The sequence below is a fragment of the Sylvia atricapilla genome, chromosome 13 (genome assembly GCF_009819655.1).
Source record: "Sylvia atricapilla isolate bSylAtr1 chromosome 13, bSylAtr1.pri, whole genome shotgun sequence".
Lineage (NCBI taxonomy): Eukaryota > Metazoa > Chordata > Aves > Passeriformes > Sylviidae > Sylvia > Sylvia atricapilla.
This window is the reverse complement of record NC_089152.1, coordinates 18,783,763-18,798,242: the sequence shown is the minus strand read 5'-3', so window position 1 is coordinate 18,798,242 and position 14,480 is coordinate 18,783,763. Positions and strand designations below refer to the sequence as shown.

The 14,480-nt window shown below is 53.1% G+C and overlaps 1 protein-coding gene across 1 annotated transcript; it reads right to left on the bottom strand.

Moving 5' to 3' along the window:
* Positions 1-1,651: 1,651 nt before the first annotated feature.
* C13H15orf39 (chromosome 13 C15orf39 homolog) lies at positions 1,652-10,770 on the bottom strand. The gene is made up of 4 exons (XM_066328727.1): positions 10,616-10,770; positions 2,403-5,438; positions 1,996-2,029; positions 1,652-1,792 (listed from the first exon to the last, which is right to left on the bottom strand). Exons 2-4 carry the CDS (start codon positions 5,389-5,391, stop codon positions 1,789-1,791), a joined length of 3,027 nt encoding a protein of 1,008 aa, XP_066184824.1. The 5' UTR covers positions 5,392-5,438; positions 10,616-10,770; the 3' UTR covers positions 1,652-1,788.
* Positions 10,771-14,480: the final 3,710 nt, after the last annotated feature.

Sequence of the window (14,480 nt, the reverse complement as noted above, 5' to 3'; positions counted from 1 at the left end):
TTCGGAAACAGCAAGAGGTTTTATTGTTTCATATTATTCATTTTTATGCTTGTAGGCACTTTACTAGTTGAATAAACAGGTTTTTGCCACTTTTCTCTAAGGAGATTTTTTTACCAGACCAATTAGAGGAGGGGCTGTTTGGGTTTACTTCCCAGAGGGATCCCATCCAGAAGTTTTCTCCCAGATTTTCCCTAAACCAGGACAAATACATTTTATACTATCCCTAGGAACACCCAGGAAGGTCCCACAACACCCAGGAAGTTGTGCCCACACTGGAAAGCAGAGCCAGAAGCAAGGCATGTCTGGAAACAAGCCAAACTCTTTAAACCAGGTGAGGCAGCTCTTCATATTCTTACAAAAAAAATTAAATAAAGGGAAGGAATTTTCTTCCCCAGAACCTTCTATGCATATAAAAGCAACATCATTATTAACAAGCATTGCTTTCCAAATCACTGTGCACAGGCATGGAGTGGTGAGGGTCAGTGAGGAGAACAGCAGCATCCCCTTTACTCCTCCCATCCACAGCCACCCCATCCCCACAGAAAACCAGGAAGGCACCCACAGAAATGCCCCAGTTGCAAACACATTTTGGCTAAAATAAGTACAGTTTGGGTGGGGTAGTTTCTTTTTCCCCGTCCCTCTGTTTTCTTAGTTTAAAATAAATAATCTTTGTAGTGAAACACAGAGGTTGAATAACCCTTGATTTGGTCCTCCATGCCCTGCAGCAGCTTGAAGAACACCTGAGTGATGAGGTTTTAAGGCCTTTGCTGTGTACCCTGCTGCAGCCCCCCAGGGTGAGGGGAGGTCCATTAATCCTGGATGCCCACATCCCTGCTGGGATGCCCGTGACCCTTTGGGATGAAAGGATCCCTCCTTCCAAGCTCTGGCAGCACCACTCCCCTCTCTGCCCCTTTCATCTCCACTAAGGCAGTCCCTGAAGGTGCATCTCCCACATCCTTTGGGACAGGGATGTAAAGTGATTTGGTTTTGTTTTCTTTAAGAGTCTTTAGATCTTTCTGGCAGCCTCTTAGTTTAAATAAAAAGACACGTATAAATTACTGTATTTAAAGAAAAAAAAAAACAACCCAAAACACATGACCTGAAGGTAGCAGCTCCTTATAAAGGTAAATCCAGAACATTTGTAAAATGTTAGAAATTATTTTTAAAAAAAGAAACTTAGTCCTGGGCCTACGGAAGTTATGATTCCCTTGCCCTTGTTGTTTGCCATGTCTTAAAGGTGAAAATCCCAGAGGAAGGGGATGTTTATTTGGAATGGTGTGGATAAAGCAGGAGGGGGGATGTTGTCCCTGCAGTCCTTTATTCCAAGGCTGGGGATGGTGCTGTGGCCATTTCCATGCTGCTCTTGCTCCACTTCCATTGGAACTCCAGCCATTCCCTCTCAGCTCACCAGGGCAATCACAGATGATCCGTTGAAAGAAAAGCAGCTCCAGCTGCTGTGAGGAGCTCCAGCCCATGCCTATGGGCCTGGATAACCCGCCAGCATCCCTGTGTGCATCCCTGGAGCACCACTGAGCTGTTCTTCACCCTGAGCAGCATCCCCACGGGGTCTCTGCAAGGTATCAGCTTCCTGGAGGATCCTGGTGCTGTTCGGAGCTGAGCACCTGCCCGCAGGGCTGCTGGCAGTCTCGGCATCCTCTGGGGACTCAGGACCTTCCCACTCCCATCATCATTTGGCTGCTGCCCTTGGCACATTCCCCAGTGCCTCCTTTTCCTTGACTTGTCCGTGGCTGTGCTTTGCCATCAGCTTTCAGTGCCTCCACGCTTGGGCTACCTGGGGGAGGAGAGAGTGGATAGGGAGGGCACACCTCCACATCCCGAATATTTCCTTCTCCTGCCCAGCCCAGGGAGTGGAGCCTCCCCAGCCAGCTCCAGCTGACCATCACATGAAATCCACACACACCCCTCCCACCTCCACAAAATTACAAACAAATCCCATACATTCCTATAAACCCACGTGGAAGAGGAGTTACCTACTTGGAAGGCTGCTGGCCAGTGTCTGAACTTGAACCTGGAAGAAATAAAGTTGCTGGTAAGGGCCTTGAGTAGCAACAAAAGGTTATCTGAACACAGCAGTGAAGTCACCAGCTGGATGGGACAGCCATGGCTGGCAGGTCTGACCCTGCACCCTCGTATGGACAGAGGTGGCCTGGAACTGACTGAAACCTTCCTGAAACCCCAGGATGTTTTTTTCTCCCTCCTCCAGTTCAAACTTTCCCTCTCCACAACCCACAGAGGAAAAGCTGGACAGAACCCTCGGTAGGACATGGATGCTGAGGCACCTTTGGATGCCCCCAAGAACAGCAGCATCTGGAGGGCAGGTGCAGCTGGAACATTCCTGGGACCCATCCCCAGGAGATGCCGGTACCTGCTGGGCTACCCACCGAGCTGCTGCCAGATGGAGTTGTGCCAGTGGAGGTTGAGCAGGTCAGGGTAGATTTCAGGAAGCTGCTTGAGTGCCAGGAGCTTCAGCATGCGGGAGGTGCAGCTCTTCAACTCCAGGTCCCTCAGGTGTTTCTCCTCTGAGAAGGTGGTGGGACGCAGCTCCACCTTGTGCTTCTGCAGCACTTGGTCCACAAAGCTCCCGGGCAGCTTTGGGAAGAGCTTCTCCTTCACCACGTGGATGGGGATGAAGATGGCTCCTGCCCGGACAACATGGGGGAAAGGGCAAGATAACATGAAGGAGTTCAGCTCGGAGAGCAGTTTGCCGAGGAGCTCAGCTACGTCCTGGAAAGCCAGCCAGATCTCCTTGCCATTGCTGGGCTTCTGAGGATTGGGAGCCTTGGAGCCATTTTTGGCCTTGGGCAGGGATTTGGGCATCCCTCCCAGCTCTTCTGCCCGGTCAGCCTTCTCCAGCCACTGCCGCAGGAGCTCCGGGGAGGAGCGGGACACCGAGCCTGAGATGATGTCACAGAGCAAGGTGTGCAGGGTGCTGAAGTACTGCCCCGAGCGGGTCTGTGCGGGGACACCACCAGCCTGCCTGACCACCCTCTCCTCCTCCGGGGTGGAGGGGCCTTTGTGAAGCAGGGTCTGGGGAGGGGTTGGGCCAAGGATGATGCTGAGCTGCAGGCCAGGCGCTGGGAGCAAGGGGGCGCAGGATGGAGAGGAGGCTGGCGGAGCTGGTGTGGGGGTGCTGCTGGGGGGGCTGGGCTGTGGGGGGGCCTGGGGGCTGCCATCCTGCCGGGGGGGCTCGGCGCTGGGCGGGACGGAGGGCAGCAGCTTGTATTTTTGGAACATGAAGGTGACTGAGCTCTGGAAGCTCCTCCTGTCCCCAGAGTCCGCCTCAGGCGTCCGGGGCTGCACAGCCTCTTCCGACCCCACCTTCCCCCCTGCAGCCTCTTTCTCCTCCTTATCCTCTTGCTCCAGCGTCCCCTCCACAGGCCCAGTAGGTCTCTGGGAGTCCCCAGCGTCTATCAGTCTCTTCTTGAAGCTAAGGTCCAGCACCATGTCCTCAGGGGGCTCCTCAGTGCCCAGCCCGCCAGGGCTGCCCTCCTGAGACTCCAGCTCCTGGGGCACAGGCTTTGGGTTTTTAGGGCTGCTCCTGTAACAGCCTTCCCCTTGGCTCTGCACTGCACCACTGCCAGACCTCAGGCTGGACACCACTGAGATGTCTCTGAGGGCAGCAGGCTCCTGGCTGCCACTCGTGGTTTGGGGTGAGGAGTCCTCCCACAGGTTCTTCCTGCAGAACAGGATGGGGTCCGAGCCCTTGGCTCTCTCCAGGTACTCCTGGTAAGGCGCCAGGCTGAAAACGTTGTGGATCACAGGCATGGGTGGGGAGGACGACAAAGCCTTGGTGTCCCTCAGGTCTTCCAGCCCCTGGCTGGGGGTCATGGATGGAGAAGGGCGGATGAGCTCCTTGGCTGGATCCCCGACTTCACAGGCATTTCCTTCCCCTGGTTCCTCACGGTGGGTGTCCTGAGGGGCCGGGCTGATGCTCCTCCTCCCTGGGTAAAGGGGCTCCTCATCCCCTTGCCTGGGTTTCTCCCAGTTCCCTCCGCTCTCGGGAAATGTCTCAGTGAGCCCACTGGAGCCCCCAGAAAGCTTCTCTGAGGTGCAGACAGGCTGGAAAGCGCTGCTGTGCCTCAGCGCTGCTCTCCACTGCAGACCGCCTGCCCCATGCTGCTCACACCCCGGCTCCAGTCCGGGAAAGGAGGCGTGGAACACGGATGCATCTCCCAGGCTGCCAGCAAACCCCGGGTACCTGGTGTTCCTGGGCAGCTCAGCATCCCTGGGTGGCTCAGCATCCCTCAGCACGGCGCCCAGCCTGGCAGCCCCTGTCCCTGGCACGTAGGGTTCCAGGGGGCTGGGGACGTAACTCCTGGGGGCTTGGGGCTTATGGTAGGGGCTGGGAAAGGACTCCCTGCTTCCCACATAGCCAAAGGCAGGCAGGGCACTGGGCTCCACCACAGCGGGAGCTGGCGGGTGGCACAGGGAGCCAGCTCTGTGGGGTGACAGCGGATAGGGAGGGGGTGGGTAGCACATTGCTGTCCTGTCCCGGGTCACCGGGCTGACGTCAGGAGGCTGGAGCTTGGGCCAGGGGTCCAGGCTGAGGCTGGGGAGCTCCAGCACCTTCTTCTGGCTCTGGGCAGAGGGACAGCTTGCTTCCAGGAACAGGGTGCTGGGGGGTGGCCCGTACTTATCAAAGGTGACACAGCAGCGAGGTAAGGCAACGGGGGAGCCCAGCTGCTCTTTGGGAGGCAGGGCCTGGCTGGAGGGCAGCAGCTGGAGCCCGTGCTCAGAGCAGGGACCCCTCTTGTGGGGCTCGCTGGGGTGCAGAGGGTGGGTGGCGGGGGGCAGGGCCCAGTTTACCTCCCCTGGTCGCTGCTGCAGGCTCTCTGCTTGCGTTCCCAGTAGCAGAGCCATCCTGGGAGCCAGGAAAGAGGCAGGGGCCCCATACACCGGCTTAGGTGCTATAGGAGCTGCCTTCACCACCACCGGCTTCTTCAACGGCAAGGGGCACCTGGGGCTGTCCAGCTTCTTCCTGGCCATCAGCTGCTCCTGGCTGAAGCCGTCCTTGCTCTTCTGGGTGTCCGGGGGCGGCAGCCTGGTGCCCGGGCTCCCCGGGGGGTAGGGCAGGAAGCCCAGCAGCGGCCCCTCGGCCGGCACGGGCTGGCTCAGGGCTCCGGGGCCGTGGTGCAGGTGGGCAGGCGCAGGGCTCCAGCCGGCCGGGGGCTGCTCGGGGCTCTCAGCGCTCTGCAGAGGGCAGGCAAAGTAGGAGCCCTTGTAGTTGAAATGGTTTTCAGAGCCAGCGTGGGGCACGGGGCTGGACGTGCCCGGGATGTCGCCGGGCAGGAAGGCGGCGGCGGGCTCGGGACGAGGTAGCTTGTTGAAAATCACCGTGTCCGCAGACTGCGAGTACCGCTTTGAGGCCATTTATACATCGGTGCCGGGGTTCCCACGGGACAGGTGAGCTGGCCTTCCTGGGAAACAGAGAGAGAAGAAGCCATGAGCAAAGCCAAGTCCCCACAGCCGGCAGCCTGTGGTGGCACGGGGTGACTGAGGGTTACAAGCCACCCCACAGGGGGAGCGTAACCCAGGTTCTTGTTAATGGATCTCTCGACGCTGATTAGAGTGAAACAACGCTGAATAACTCGTGTTAATAAATATATATATATATAAATAGGAAGTTTGTTTTAGAGCAATTTGGAGCCGTTTTGGTTATTATCTACTGATATACAGCAATATAAAAGCATAAAAATAACCCTTCAAACAATGCCTAAGGAAAAGAAAGGGAAGGGTAAGAGTAGAAAGAAGAAGGCTAAGAGTAGATCCACCACCCCTGGATCTTAGAAGACTGGGATGGTCGCAATTCCACTGTGATGATCTGTCTGGGGTGATGGTAGCGCAGGAAACACAAAGTTCCAGGGGTTAATATAATGCTCGGGCTCGGTGGGAACGCCCAGGTACCTCCCCTGGGGCAGGGAGTTTGACTCTGGATGATGTAATGCCGCGCATCACTGCGCACCTCGGAGCATTTGTTTGCCTGTGACCTTTTAGGAGGTGTCTATGGCCCTCCCGAGGGCATGAATATCTGCAGGATAACTTCCAATGTCCTGGTAAGGGGGGTTTTCACCGCTGAGCCACTCGTGTAGGGACATCGATAGGACCAAAAAGCACCATCCCACTGGCAGGATTTGTCTCTTATCAGCCTCTTATCTTGTTCAACAGACAGCTGCAGGCCGGGATGGGTGTGAGCCCATCGGCACCTGGGCACTTAATGCAAATGCTCGATTGTTGGAGGCATTAACCATGAACATTCCAGCCTCTTACAGCAGCCCCTACTCAAACATTCCAACAGTTCTCTGCTGCTGCTGCTCACTCCAAATCTCCCCCCGCGGTGGTGATTTGCAGCATAATGGGACAGAAGGTCATGTCACCTTTTTCCTATTACATTGTCCAGATGACTCAGTTCTCCTGGTAATATCTCTGAAAAAATGTAGCCTCCTCATGGTAAATTTCAAGCCTTCCGAGGCAGAACAAGGAAGGCTGTACATATCTTTTTTTGTTCCAAATATGCGTAAATCCTTGCACTAACTCCCAGGCTAAGTTTGGCCGAGACAAAATCATACTTCTATAAGGTAAAAAGCTTTTCCCACATCATTTTTTTTCCAAGTAAAAAGACAAAATAAAGGTAGCAAAAATGAAGCTAACTATGTATAAAAGTTGTTTGACTAATATTTGGTCTCCAAACGAGTTACTTTTGATGGAAATACAAATAAAACAACTATAAATAAAGTGATAATCTTAGCACGAACTTTTAGTGCCTCGGATCAAGACAGGGAATCTCTGCACATCCGAGGCCACTTCCACAGGGGAATGTCACAAGAGGTCCAATAACTGTGTGGGCATTAATTGGAGATGCACAGTCTTTTTTACACTTTCTCCACCGTGGCCAGTCATGAGGGCTTTAATTGTGCAGGGATCTCCTCTTTCCACAGGATCCGACCCTCTCTGGCCCTGAGGGGAGTCCTGAGAGGCTGGCAGGGCATTTCCCCATCTGTCTCTTTGGAAAAGCCCTGGAAAGCTCTGGCTGCTTTGGTTCCAAAGCTCAAAGAGCATCTGTTGCAGGCAGCAGGGAGCAAAGCTGGGTCAGCTCAGGTGAGGAGCCAGCAGACACAGAGTGCCCAAAATTCCCATCCCCGGCTTCACCTTGTGAAGTAATTGGAGGTTCTTCCCCCAAGGCAGCAGCTCAGCCCCTCTCTTAGGGGATTTGAGGCTGCTGAGGGGTGGGTGCTGGCCCGCAGTGGCAGGTGGTGGGTGCCAGCAGGTGGAGCTGACAGTCTGTCCCATCAACAGTCCTGCACCCAGGAGAACCCCAAGGGTTCTCTGAGCATCACCCAGCATCTCCTGAGCACCCCACTGAGAGACCTGATCATCACCTGAGCCCCAAAAGCACCACTGGACCATCAGACAGGATCCCCCAGCATCACCTGAGCATCCTGTACATCACCCAGGCAGCTCCAGGACAAAGCTGAGCACCCCTCAGCCCCCTCCCAGCACGGCCAAATGTCACTCCCTGTCACCCGGCACGGCCCAGCAACCCCAAGCCCAGGGATGGGCTCCCTACAGTAGGATCTCCTCCCGTTTTGGTTTGGCGCTTTATTTTTTTCCCCTTCCTTTTGTGGCAGCGTTAGCAGAGAAGCCAAGGAGGAAATGGAGGAAGAGCACGTGCAGATAAGATAAAAGCCACATCACCAGCAGGGGACACAGAGCAGATATGGGGGGAGACTTGTGGTGGTGGTGTGCAGCTCTGCTGGAGGGGACCAGAGCTCCCCAGCTCACCCCAAAACAGCACAACTGAGGCTTGCATCTCTCACTGAGCCTTCTCGGTGCGTTTCTCATGCAAGCTTCAGTTAATTGCTTCCCGGGAAGGACACTGCTTCCCTTCAGGAATCCTCCGAAAATCCCCACGGGAGCCTCGGTGCTTCCCCCACATCATTTCCAACAGTTTTATCCTCAGGATAAGTCCTTGGGGTCATTTCTAAGACATGCAGTACCAATTAAATTTGCCAGCACTTAGATCTAGGGAAAACAGCTCCCTTCAAATTGAAGGAAGCTTGAAGAAATCCCCACACTGGGTTATTTTCCTTCCCAAAGGGATCTCTTGGGAGGGTGGTGTTTAAATCAATCTCCCCGGGAGATGCTGCATGGGAGGGCAGTGCAGGCATGGGATCCCTTCCCAGCTGTGACAAGGGGTGGACAAGCTGGGACAGCGATCCAGCCCTTGTGAGTCCCGACGTTTCCCCACCGCTTCTTCAGACATACAGAGGCTTGGGCTTTTCTGTTCTTACGTTATAAATATTAATGATTTGTTTGAATCAACAGCTCCCCGAACTACCAATCACAAAAATCACACTCATCCCCCGCCCTCCCCTGATTTATTACCCGGGCAGAGTCATACTCGAGTTGGTTAAGACAATAGCATGAAAGTATCGTCCTGCCTACAGTAAGTTAACATTCCGTTCCCAGGGCCTCGCTGTCCTGCAGGTCCAGGCCTCACCTTTCTAACCACCTCCCCAGTTACAATTTTTACAGTTTTAAAAATCATTTTAACCCTGTGCTATCAGCCTTTCCCCGAAGCCCCGGGGATCCGCCACTCCCCACCGTGGGGATATTGTGACACCCTGTCACCGCGGGATGGGGTGACGCCACGGGGCACGATGAAACAGCCCTGTGTCACCCAGCTGCGAGTTAAATTCGGGCTGGAGGGCTGCAGAGCAGGACGAGTGATGCCACAGCAGCAGCCGGGCACAGGGATCCTTTGGTAGGGCTGAGCTCATTAACCAAATCAGGGAGAGGGGCGCCCTCTCTCCATGGAATCCACAGGGACTTTGCCCAACCGGTGCCATCCCCACACCTGCGCCACGCCAGGAAAACTGCTCCGCTTTTGCTGTCACCATCAGCCTTTTCCCTCTGGGGCTATCCTTCTCGCAGCCAGAGGGGGAGGACAGGGACACGTGGGAATCAGCGCTGGTGGAGGGGGATGCTTGGAAGAACCCCATCACGTGCAGCCAGTAATTCTGAAACTCGACAGCTGGGAAAAGCAGCGGGTGGAATAAACACAACTCGCTACTCCTCTTTTATTTATATTATTTTTCTTTCCCTTCCTTCATCTCAGGGCTTTTTTTTTTTTTTTTTTTCCCACAAGGGGCCGTTTGGCCGCGAGGGAGTAAAAGTAAAACCAAGCGCAGAGGGAACACGTGCCGCCACCAGCGAAACCTCCCTGATAAGCTCCCACGGGAGCCTTATCTGCCGCGTTTTGGGTGTCCAAAGGAGGCGGGAGGGCTCCCGCACCTCCTCGGCGTGCCAAGGCCGTTGGGAACACTTCAAACATCTCTTTTTTTTTTTTTTTTTTTTTTTTGCTCCGACAGCTCCGAACAATGCGCCCGTGCGCGTTATCCGCGGGGCACGCAGGCTCCCCGGAATTTCCTCCCCGGGATGCGATGCCCGGAGCCGGAGCTTCTCATCTCAGTCTCCCGCCTCCTCCATCGCCACGTGATGCCAAAACCAGCCGCCGACTCCCGGCCAACCCGCAGGAATAGAGAAATAAAATCTCCCAAACCCGCTAGCACCCAGCAAAGCCAGCCCCCTCGAGGTGCTGGGGAACGAGGGGTGTTCCCGGGGTCACCCCGAAACCAATGGACTCCACCGGTAAGGAGGCGGGTTCTCCTGGCCGGCTGCAATCCTGGTTTCACAATCCCGGGGACTCTGGGATCCTGCGAGGAGGTCACCATTCCCACGGCCGGCGGCTTCGGATGAGCTCACCCCGGCATCGCTTCCCCAAACTTGGGTCATTTGGGGGAACAAACAAAAGGCCTCAGCGGTCCCCTTATTCCACATCTTGTCCCTTTCCCACAAGGTTTGCGGCTCCCGAGCTTCTCCCACGCGGGCAAAAGCCCGGCCGGAGCCTCCCCGTGGATGAAGCCCGCTGCTTTTGAGTCAGTATCCCTACGGAACGTATGCACCAAGCCACGGCTTGTCTGCGGTTAAAGCTGAAACCTCCCCCCAGGAATATTCACTTCTATTTTAAAAACTGAAAAACTTCAGGGAGCATCGAGCAGTCACCAGAAAGGCTCAGGGACTGCGCCCCTTTCTACTTGGGGGATTAAAAGCCCCCCAAAAGGCATCGATCCCTTTTCGACTCATAGATGTCACATCCAAGGCTGGCCGTGGTCACGGCTGAGACCCCCTCGGTGCTCGCAGGGCCCTGCCAGGACACGAGGTATGGATGTGGCAGGGGTGGGTGGCCGTGGCCGTCCTTCTGTCCCTTTCGCACACCCACGGCCACCTCTTCAACACTCAAAACAAACCTCTCGCAGGAGCTTGAGCGCACTCGCGCTGCCAATCAGCCGCATGATCCAAAAGTATCCATAAATGGGTAAAATCCCGGGATGTGGAGCCTGCAACCCTTTTTTCCTTGCGGGGCCCAAGGAATGCAGCCGATCCCGAGGAAGGCGTTCAGGGATCCCCCCTCTGCTCCAGGTTTTCACCCGCCGAGGGAGTCCGCAGACAAGCGCGGCGCTGCCCGGGGTCCCCCCGCATCCCTGGGCTCCAGCGCGGCTCCTGCGGGACCGCATCCCCCCGGGCCCGCACTCACCTGCGGCTGCGGCGCGGCGCCTCCCCCGGCGCATCGCTACGGGCTCGCTGCGGGCTGGAGCGGACCGGGGAACCGGGCACCGCCGCCCCTCCTCGGCCGGCAGCCCGCGCTGTGCGGAGGAAGTGGGAGGAGGAGGAGGAGGAGGTGGAGAAGGAGGAGGGCTGGGTGTGCGTGGGCCGGCCGGAGGAGGGGAGGGGACGCGGGACAGCGGGGGACAGCCCAGCCACATGTGCGCTGAGCTGCTCGGGGCTCTGCCGCTGCGCTCGGAGCGGGGACTCTCGGCACGGCGACACCCCCGCGGTCCGGGGGACACCGCTCTACGGAGGGGTCCGCTTTGAATCGAGCCCCTCGTTATAGAGGAGGGGCCGCACGGGGAGCCAAGGTGCGGGAAGAGCGTTTTTAAGGGCAGCGCTCATTGTATGGTGCATTGTGTGGAGCCCCAGTGAAGGGGCCAGCATTTCAGGCAGTCCCCGCTAGAAACCACCCTGCCATTAAGGGGGACCCCATTAGGGAGGAGCAGCGTTAAGGGGTCTCTTCTTACAATCAGTCCCCATTAGGGAGGACCCCCTACTTACGGGCAATGCCCATTAGGGAGGTCCCCCCGCTTACAGACATCCCCATAAGAGAGGACCCCATCGAGGGGACCCCCTGGGTAGGTGCTGACGGCGAAGCCACAGTTCGAGGAACGTGATGTGCCCGTGGAACGTGGAGAGCTCGGGCACAACTCCGTGCGGTCCGCTTAAGGGACTCCACGGCCGCCTGAGTAACAAATTGTTAAAAAAAAAAAAAAAAAAAAAAAAAAAAAAAAAAAAAAAGTGCCCAGCTCGCCTTGACAGCCAAGACCTTCATAGGTAACATTTTCTGATGGGCTGGCGCCGGTTAATAAAGGCGTGTATCATCTTGAGCCGCCGCTGCACCGCAGTCACGCGCCCTGCATCAGGGCAGATAACAAGGTCTGCTTCTTAGAGCCACACCGGTGTCAAGTCTGATTTCTCATTTCGGTGGCACAGGCAGTCCACGTGAAGAGGATGCCCCAGTGCAGCGCATGCATTAGGTTCCAAAGCTCAAAGAGCGTCTGTTGCAGGCGGCAGGGAGCAAAGGCGGGTCAACTCAGGTGAGCACACCTTGTGTGGGGATTCCCTGCGAAACAGGAGCTCCCTCCTTCCAGAGCACAGACAATCCTTCCCCGGGCTGAACCCACCGGGATGTGCGCGGATACAAGGACTTGTGTCCACAAAAAATCGCTTTCCCATCTTCGTCTGCAGAGCCAGGGATGCGCTGGCAGCCTGGGGTGGGTTAGGGATGGCTTTGAGCCCCCCCAGAGCCCTTCCCCGCCCCAAAACAGAGCCCCTCCTCCTGGGGTTAACCCCCGCCAGCCCCAAGCATTAACACGGAGCGTTTATCTAAGGAGTTGCGTCTGGAAAAGTCCTTGCACAAACATACCCGGACTAATCATTAACTCTCATAAAAGGCACGTAAATATGATTAACCCAGTGACACAGATCCTGGCACATCGAGTGAGTTGCCCAAGGCCGTGGAGCTAAGCAGTGGCACAGGCTCAGCTCCCTCAGGCACTGTGAAATAGAGATTTCGAAGTGAAAAAGAAATAATTCCACTTTTTTATTACTTCACTGAACGAAGACCGAGAAAGCCGGGTTTGAATTCTCCTCTCCTCGGCCTCACAAGCATTATTTTCCACTTACAGCTTTAATTTATAGCAGTTTTGTGGCAGAAGCAAAGAAAACAAGGATCTGGGAGGAGCTGGCGCTGAATTCCCAGTCCCTTGGCTCCGAAGTTTACACACCACTGCTTTGTCTGGAGCTCATCGATCAGGTGACACTAATTAATATTTTCTTTGGTCAAATGGTAATGCAATTAGAGAATAGTTATTACGTTCAATTACGAGATACTATATATTAGTGTGCAACAGGCAACAGTTATTATGTATTAAAACAAGCAAATGGGTCGATAATACAGCTTGTTATTTGGAGTTATGAGCATTAAAACGAGCAGTGTTAATTTTTGCCTGGCTGAACAGAATCACAATTCCCTCAAAATGGCAGATAAGCCCTTTAAGCTTGAGTTGGCTCAACATGTACATAACTTTACTCAAGAAACACCTTTCCTCATCCCAGTTTGGCCAGATCCCTGCTGCCAGCATCCACCTGGCCTCTGAAAGCTAAATTTCAACATTTTCTCGCTCTTACATTTCTCTGCCGCAGAGAGGGGAGTTTCTACCTGTTGTCTCAGCAAATACCTGCTGTTTTGCTCTTTTTTTCCTGTGAATTTCCTTCTCTTATGAGATGTGTGGTTCATCTCTGCCTTAGGGGCTCAGACGGTGTGAGCAGCTCCTTACTGAGGCATCAAACCTGCTGGCACAGGAGACACCAACTTCAAAAAACCTACCCAATTATTTAACCTCTGTTATAAATGCATAGTATAAAGTTGGCTTTTTGCAACTATCAGAATGAATGCTATATGTATAATTGTACTGTTTTATGTTTTATTAAGAGAGTTTAGAAAAGGGATGAATATATTTTTCTGATTGTGACATAGTGTAAATAGTAAAAAGATTAGGTTTGTTTTTGTTTTTTTTTTTTCTTCTTTGTAACATCTAAACTGACCAAGTCAGAAGGCATGGGGGAAAGGTTATCACCTTGTAACCCTGCAATAAAGACTGCTAACTTTCTGGGCTTTTTATCGAAATGAAAACAACCAAAAACCTCAAGAGAAAGATTTATAAGACCCATGTTACCAGACAGAGTGGAGCCACCCACAAATAAATCTATCAGAAAAGATGATTTGGGATACTTGAATCAGATAAAAACTCAACAAGAATGCATTAATATCTACTGAATATGTAAAACAGCAATCCTTAAAACACAGTAATTGAAAGAGAAGTGTGTGCTTTCTGGTGAGGCGGAACTTTTTGCCTTACTGTCTCCTAATTGTCTATTTTTAATTTTTATTAAACTTAGAGATTTTTCTAAGAGAGTGGAACTCGTTCTTCACACCTCTATTGTATTGTTTTAATTTTTACAATAATTCTTAAAGACTTGGTGTAAGGAAGAAGAGCTTGACTCAGCCAATATATCGAGCAAAAATCAATTTATTGATTCATTAATTCAAATGGTAAAGTGTGAGCAAAGCAGTGCACTGGGTACAGTGGCAGTCTCCCCTCCCACTGAATGCCAGCCTCTAATTTTTCTGGTATTTATTGAGCACTTCATAAGCACTTCAGAGCAGATTATTTTTTTTTTGTGGTTTCCTCCTAGTTTCTATTGGTGAAGTCTGATTTCTATACCCCATTGTGATCAGTTCCCATTGGTGATGTCAAATTTCTACACCCCAAGGCTGTAAATTAGTGATGGTGATGTCCAGCTTCCCTTTTTCAGAATAATACATCAGTGATGGTGAGGTCCAGTTTCCCTTTCCAGGGTCATAAATCAGTGATGCTGATGTCTGGCTTCCCCTTCCAGGATCATCCAGTTTTCCTTTCCAGGATCATCAATTTTTAGCTTGGGATAAGCTCACTTCCTTCTTTTATTTAGGTGATTACAACTCCTTTTATACATTCTAAAGCTATAGTTCAAAACCTCTTATTACAAAGCAGCTTAAAGCTTATAATAATTTTATTTTCAAATCAAATAATAATATTTCCACATTCTTCTATCCTGCATGTTAAAGGCCTAAAAAAACCCCTTAAAACTTATATTGTGAAAACTTGAAAGCTCACATTATTCACTTACAAGCATGCAAAATATTTGTCCTAAAAGTCTCTTTCCATGCTTTTTCTTGTTTGTTCATTAAAACTTATTTTTTAAACAGTCCCATGGCCTCATTTCACAACCACAACTGCACAGGG

Excerpts from the sequence above, each read along its gene's own strand:
- C13H15orf39 (XM_066328727.1), bottom strand. The coding sequence starts at position 5,391 with ATGGCCTCAAAGCGGTACTCGCAGTCTGCGGACACGGTGATTTTCAAC. Across the intron at positions 2,030-2,402 it reads CTCCATCTGGCAGCAGCTCG|GTTCAAGTTCAGACACTGGC; the intron begins GTGGGTAGCCCA and ends TATTTCTTCCAG.